The 8,134-nt window shown below is 34.8% G+C and overlaps 1 protein-coding gene across 1 annotated transcript in view; it reads right to left on the reverse strand.

Annotated features, from left to right (window-relative positions):
• The window catches only part of LOC118273532 (homeobox protein aristaless-like), a 79,587-nt gene extending 71,985 nt beyond the window's left edge, over positions 1-7,602 (reverse strand). The window contains exon 1 of the mRNA XM_035590550.2: positions 6,944-7,602. Within this exon, the coding sequence (XP_035446443.2) occupies positions 6,944-7,187 (244 nt within the window). The 5' untranslated portion in view covers positions 7,188-7,602. The remainder of the gene's footprint in view (positions 1-6,943) is intronic.
• Between the last annotated feature and the right edge of the window lie 532 nt (positions 7,603-8,134).

Consider the following 8,134-nt stretch of genomic DNA (forward strand, 5'->3'; position numbering starts at 1 on the left):
AAAAATTTCAAATTAAAGACGTGTAGACAGGACAACGTCTGTCGGGTCCGCTAGTTCTTTATAAAATGACGGAGATAGCACGATATTTAAGTAAAACTTAAAATTAAGTAGCGTTTGAGTATTCGGGCGTTAGTCTCTGTAGGTATGTATAATGTAGTGATTGTATAATAGTTTGCATGTAAATTGCAATAATGTGATTGCTTTTGAAGAAAAATAAGCATTGGTAAACTACATGATTTTCTTTTTTATCGTGGGTGCTTTTTGGAATACAAAAACATTATTTGCTATTCGTGATATGACTTATTTATAACTGACTTTTTGTCATATTATACCACATTCTTTAATCAAATTGTACAGCGATTGGTTTTCAGTGTGTTTCAATAAACAAATAAATATTAGGATAGATGATCGGAGTCATCATTTTTGTGATGAAAAACTAAACAATATGTGTCTAAAAATGGGAAAAATACAAATGCAAATTTGTATAGGAAAGTATTAATTTTCCTCCCCGTAAATAGGAACTGGCCACAAAATAGCATAATACGGAACCAAATGAATGTTGCAGTTTGATTAATTTATTTTCGCATTTTCCTTTTTAGCAGGCTTTCCTATATATTCCATTGTAGTTTGTCACTAACATGCTTAGTTGCTTGTTCAGCTATTCCTAAGCTATTGAGTAACAAACAATTAAAAATTCCGATAAAAAACAGACTTCCTCATCACCATCATACTTCACTTGTAGACATAGGTCTCTCCAGAGTCCATCACTAACTCTTTTTTTTTTTTGATAAACCCACAGCCTTCCGAAACCGCTGCAACTCTTATAAACCATGAGTTTTAGTAGGTACAACATGAAAACATCGGAACACTGAAGTCCAGCGCGTCTTAAAGACTTGCAAGACTGCCTTGAGTCCCGCCATCACTGACTGTTATTTTTACAGTATTTGCCAGTCTTTATAAAGATAAATAATATTTATTTTTGCAAATAGGCTACAATGTATGTCTTTTACACGTCAATCTCTTAAATAACTAGATGAGACTATCTCTGAGTCCCAATATGACTTTATCCGACCCAAGGGTTCGAAAGAAACTCCCCACGCCATTTGCAAAATAAAACTACACAATTCAACTATCGTGTTAAAGAGTTAAAAACATTAATGGTTGACCGATTAATAAATAACCCATGTACCTACAACAGTCCTTATACCCGTTAATTAATGATGCAATTTCAACAACAAAATTAATTTCAACACCAACAATTGTTTATCACAAAACAACGTCGAATCGATTACAAGTTCACCTGTCGACTCGACTTCCGGAAACGAGTGGTTAAAGGGAAGTGACGTCACGAACCAGTACGAGGGTAGTTCACTGTTAATCGGTTCTATTTATGAATTGTTGTTTTGATTTGTTCGTTGGCTGTTGGAGAGGTAAGACGTGTTAATAATGTACCATCGTTCTGCATATTTTTCGGGGAGCCAGTGGATGCAGGTGGCGGCTTGTCTTTCTACGTGGAGGACTAAGGGGAGGCCTTTGTTCAACAGTGGATGTCTTCCGGCTGATGATGCACCTAGCTTCACTGACAGACAGACTGACGGACAATTCAATTTGACGTTTCAAAAGTGCCTAATTTAGGATTGATTGAAATAAATGCTTTGACTTTGATGATGGTGTTGATGCCAATAAAGCATCGGTTCGCTGATAGAAAGCAACTATTATAGCATAATTGAACAACTGCGGCGACAATAAGGCGTTGTCGACTCTGTAAAAACATAAAATAGGTGTATGATATATACCTACCTATAATATCAATATCACATTCTTATTATTCAATTTCCAATCACATTATAAGGTCGTCACCCTACCACCCAATCATTAATTGAGAACATAATAAAATTAAATATTGTACACAAAGAAATCGATATAACAACCAATCAAAATACTCATTAGCAAAGAAATATCAGTTCATTATAAATCAATAAACCAATGAACGGAGACTAAAGTATTTGTTACGAACAAGGTCGAATCCCTGACTCTATGTGACACGTGCAAATTATTAAATTAAGTGGTCTGGCTTATATCTGTCGTAAAATATTATTCTAATTGCGTTTTATTGAACAATTTAATATACCTTCTAGGGCTACGAGTAGCAGCAATTAGATATTTTAAAGAAAATATACTTAGCTTACGTTATCTTTTAGAATTAATTACTAAAATTAATCGTTAATGGCCGTTTTTACCAACCACTACGACCTCTTAACTAAGAATTACTTAATGTAAGGGAATACCTAAGCCTTTACGTGCTCCATTACGTGTCACATACATACGTATTATTTATCCACTTAAATGCCGATATTTAAGACATAATAGAAAATACATTGTGTCTCGCGTAAATCTGCATTCCGCCTCACCATGGTTTAATAATAACCAAAGTACTGTTAAGTGTCACCTATATTAGGTTAAAAATAAAATATAAGAGAGTTAGGAGAGTTAGCGAGTCTTTAAAATATAAGAGAGTTAGGTGATAATGGACATTGAGCAGTTTCCTTACTTTAATTCTTTTAAATGTTGCAGAAATTATCGCTGTTGTATCTTCATTGCAAAGTGTATCGTGTAGACATGTCAGAATTACTTTAAAATGTAATTTTATACCCTAACATTTTATCCAATACAAGACAAGACTTATCATATATCTAAGTAAATGAAAATTATGTGTGCATACTATCAACTACAAAACAAAATTGAATAAAACATGTCCTATTATTATTGCATTGAATTACAATAATGCAATATCATTTAATGTAACTTATTTATCCTATCTACCCTAAATCTAAGTCAATTAGTCAACGCAAAGCTAGCAAGTTTAACTTAAAGAAAATACTTGCAAACTCTTTATCGATTCACTTATACGTTGCAAAAACATCGTATAATCTGACTGATATGGAAATCAAGGCCTAACAGGTACTTAATAAACCTTCAGACATAATAAATTAAAATAAAATAAATATAAAATGGCCATTATAATTTGTAATTTGCTATAAATCTTTCATTATACCTAATTGTAACGAGTGGTTGCAAGTACGATTGCCGGGCAAGGGGTCTCGGTATCGAATCCCGGGTCGGGCGAGGTATGCCTCCTTTCCGCTTTTTTTTCGGTTTTACGAAAATTTCTCAGTAGTAGCATGGAGTCTAGAAATGTAACCGGTATATGGCAATAGGCTTACCACCTATCTTTTACATGGGTCTTAGAACATAAATTGTGAAAAGTGTGTGGTACATTGTGGGGTGTACACTGCACAGCGGCATTACGTACCATAATGTGCACCTCTAAACCCCTTCGGAGAATAAAGGCGTGACGATAAAAACAACCTAATCGTATATGAAATAATGTGGCGTAGCGTATACTCAGTATGTTGTCAGCTAATTGTTTCATACATTGTATGTTTATGATCAGTGTTGTGTCCATAAAACACAATAAAATCATCAACAGTGACCTCAAATGATGTAATCAGTCATCTAACATGATTTTATGATAGCAATGTCAATATAAAATGTCGTAAAGTAAGTTTTTCTCAACATTACGTTAGGTACATGCAAATATATATGATTAAAATAATTGATTCGAGTATTATTATTCTATGTTCAATTCTATTCATTACACAGTAATTGTTAATGTGGTTTTGCATAGTTTTAATAAGGAAATATTGAAGTTTATATATAAAAAAAAAATATATGAGAATTCCCCTATGTTGGACTTTATTCTGTTTAGATGGCAAACGGCTGTTTTTCTAGACCTATTGCAATTAGTCTTTGTACCCACAGTTTATAATTATTCAAAGTCAGAACAGACATGTCTAGGTTACCTACTAGTACATTTGTTCTCATGCGGGATCTAGAAATCCTAGGTATAGTGCGCATTGAACTATGTAGTTGGCTCGTCGCTCCTTAGGTGATATGTCGCGGTTTGCCTACTGTTTGCAACGCATATGAGATGTGACAATGATGACCGATCTCGAGACATCGTGACAATAATTGGTTCTTTCTTTTTCATGGTATAAGCCGGTAAACGAGCAGATGGATTACCTGATGGTAAGCAATCGCCGCCGCCCATGGACGCTCAAAACACCAAAGGCATTACAACTGCGTTGCCGGCCTATTGGGGGTAAGAAATCAAAAAGTTTGTTGGGGAATCGGCTCGCTTGAATTATTGAACAGAATATATAAAAGGCTTAACATTAACACAATGAAATACAACGCAAGCGGCCAACTACATAGTTAGCGCGCGCACTGTAGTGAGTTCAGTGCACGTTAAACAGTTGTTCCTATCTAATTAAGTTACCATAACTTAAACTACAAACAAAAATGTTATATAATGCGGTTTGTATAAACTACAAGGTAATTAATAATTGATTTAGTGCATCATCTAGATTAAAAATAAAATCTGATAAGATATTGATTAGATAAGGTAAATGCATTTTGCAAATACAATCGTCAAAATATCGATATCTACTGCATTGCGGTTTCACACGTACCAGCTTTAATATTATCTAAGCTAAATATTATCTGACTAGAATATCAGATGTGAGATCAATCTTATATCTAAAACACTAAACAACACCTCGTGAAATTCTCTTAACATTGTCAAAAACAGAAACTGAATCTAATCTAAACAGCATTTTCAGAATTAACCACATGCAAACATACAAACATGACGGGGACACTATTTTGTAAGTAATATGTGCAAACAAAACAAAGATCCTATCAAAAAAGTAGATTTGATCTGGAGCTGCGGACTACCTAGCGGGTTACCGGGGCTAACGGCTCGAAAAGCAGGAGTAGAAACGAGGTAGTTTTTAGTCAGTAAGAGTCTGACACTACCTCTCGCCTCGCTCAAGGCGGGAGAAGTCACTGGATGATATTCCCCCTAGTAAAAAGTAGATTCAACAAAATGGAAATGATCTTATCTACTACTGCGACAACTACTAGTATGTACCTACTATGTACTAGATCGTGATTATGTAAGTACCTAGTTCCTATAAATTATTGTGTAACAAAGTAATAAATAACATTTACACTTATTGCATTACAGGGCGTGGTACTTCTAAGTGGGAACGTGTAATAGTGGAATTAGTAACTACTTTAATGCAAGTATGCAAGTACAGTCGGCGAAATGCATTGGTGTACCGGTAGAATGAGTTTAAAAAGGATTAAAATAATTAAAAAAATTTTGCGAGTTTCAAATTAAAATAAAATACTTGTAGCCTTAAGTAAATATAGTCTTAATTTTAATTAATTATGTTATAATATAGGTGTCGTATTAATTAAACATAATTAATAAAAATCATAATTAAAATTAGAGTATTTACAAACCTGTATTTATATATCTATCATCAGACCTACATGTGTGTTTAAGTTCCCTGTTTTAAAAAAAAAGATTTCATTAATTGCTAATAATTCACTTGTAAAAAAAACTGATATCAATTGAAATATTGTTCAATCTCTTCAACTGAAAAAAAAAACTATTACTTTGAAGTTCCCTATTTTGAGTGGGGAAAATCATCCAATGACTTCTCCCGCATTGGGCGAGGCGAGAGGGAGTGTCATGACTCTTACTGACTTGTTAACGACTAAAACCTTACATTAAAAACTTTTTGTTCTTTGTCTATGTAAAAATAATGTCTTATGTCAGATTGTTAAGATAATAAATATTGTCAGCGTAAACTATTTTCCACTAAATGTTTTAATTCTTCCTCACAAAATACCAGCACTCTCCAACCCCAATACTGACTAAAAAATATTACTGAAACTTTGACCCACTTTTTCCATTGAAAACTTAACATAAGATAACGCCTTTTCAATAACAGAGAGGTTAAACATTATTTAATCACCGAAAGGGTGATCTCCAAAATGTACCTTTCTATATATATCTAATGTTGGATAACAGACAGACGATGCAAATCAACAAATATTAATTGCAGTCAACAGACATCAGTACAATATGCAACGGGTTCCCATTTACCGTTGTTACCTAGATCTGGTACATCATGGAGTATCATGGCCACCACGATTGTTTAATTAGAATTTTATATCATATTGTATTGTCAAGCCAACATTACATGTGAAAATTATCTTATGCCAATACCAACGATAAAAGAATAATTCGTTTTATTTCCCACATAAATCCATTTCGTGACATTTTAATATAGTTTTTAAAAGAAAATCTATGTTTTCTTAAGTGATAACATGTTAAAGCTATGATTTATCGATTAATTAAAATTGTCATGCTTGAAACAAGCTAGAAGATTATTCTAAGTTTTTTTTTGTAGAATTTTTCTCATAAATTTTTCCCGGTATCCGTTTTTCAATCAGGGAAATAGATCATAGTATTTATGTCATGGATGTTTAATAAGAGAAAATGAGTAATTAGATTTTATCCTTATTCCATAACATAATCCAATCAGCACTATCCATCCATCCGGAGGTCAAACAGTCACTCTTAATTGATCCCTATTTGTACACAAATAGAGTTCACATTTATTTGTTTCCTTGTATTATCTTGAAATTTTTATGAGGAAGAGAGCACATTTCTAAATTCATTAGAAATGTGGGTCATTCTAAAAGAAAAATGTATTTAATAATAAAATAAAGTACTTTTTCCTTAGTACAATTTTGGTACATATAGATAAAATATGCAACCACAATGATTGCTTTATCTTCAGTAGTATATTTTTTTAATTTAATAGTAGAAGTTTATGAACGCACAAAAATAACACAATTATTGCTCAGTGAAACTTTTTGTAACCTAAAAGAATAATTATAATCTTCGGACTCTGAGCACTGTTTTTTTGTAATAACTTAACACCCGGCTTAAACACTTTTCTAACAATAAACTCTGCATTAGTAATTGTTTTTTTCTAAACACAAAAACAAAAAAAAGACTCACCATCGCTAGGATTAGGCGCGCCATCAGACGGCCTGTCCGGCTCCCCCGTGCCAACGAGGTTCCTGATGCTAAACGAGCTCGTCTTCCTAGATGTCGTCACTTCCGCCGTCACGGTGCTGACGTCACAACCGCTCTCCGTTCCATTCACTAAGTCCCGGCACACCTGGTCAGTCCCATTCCCGTTTAAAGACAAAACGTCCCCGGCACCTTCCAACAAGTCTCCCCGACGCGTGGTCAAGTCCATTTTTCACAGCTACCTTGGCACGAAACAAATTCAGAACAGTACTTTTGTTTTTAACTGACATTTTCGATCACGCCGCGCGGGAAAATTTGACAGATAATCCGAATTCGGAATTCATTTCAGTTTTTTTTTTGCTTTTGCTTTAGTCGAGTATGTAAACTTTTTGCACTAGTTAAGTCACTGGCCACTTAAGTTTGAGTCACAAATGGCGTGTTGCAATTTTCTTGGTAATTAGCATGCGTGTGTTGCACGTATCGATAGTCACAGTCTAATCACTGAAGGCACTAGGACGAGATAAGAGCGCAAGGTTCCACTAGAGGCGCGTATGTTCTCCGCCGGCGTCAGTTGCGCGAATTTTTGCGACAGTCGCGCGCGGCGCGCGGTGACTCCGCGGTGGTGAGGCCGACTGGTCCTCCGTCCTCTTCGGCCGTCGCACTCGTGCGGCCCTCCCTACGCCTCCGTAGGCGGAGCTTGAACGCCCCTCGACGCGCTACAATTGCAGCCGAGCGACTTTTTAGTCTTCAATGACGTCAATTACTGCGCGATTTTTTTCAACTCGATCGATTTGTTCTAATGAGTTCTAATTACATTTATTGATAAGTGCAAATGCTTAAGGTTACAAAAGAGACCGGTTGACGCAATTTTCTTAATGTGTTAGGTTTTTTTATTTATTTATTGGGCGCGGTACATGTAGTGACATAATTATGGCGGCTTGTAATTAGGTGTCATTGCAATTATCATAATTAGACAAGTCCATTCCGCTTACCTAATGAGATTAGAAAAAAAAAACATAGATACCTAATGATATAGGTAAGAATATTTTGTAGTCACATGTTATTTAGAAGTTCACTATGCGTTGGCATGTTAACAATACAGCTAAGCTATTCTGTAACTGTCAATTCGAATCATTTGATGTGACTTCGATCGCGGTCCGCCATGTCATTGGTTGT

The sequence above is a fragment of the Spodoptera frugiperda genome, chromosome 1 (genome assembly GCF_023101765.2).
Source record: "Spodoptera frugiperda isolate SF20-4 chromosome 1, AGI-APGP_CSIRO_Sfru_2.0, whole genome shotgun sequence".
Classification (NCBI taxonomy): domain Eukaryota; kingdom Metazoa; phylum Arthropoda; class Insecta; order Lepidoptera; family Noctuidae; genus Spodoptera; species Spodoptera frugiperda.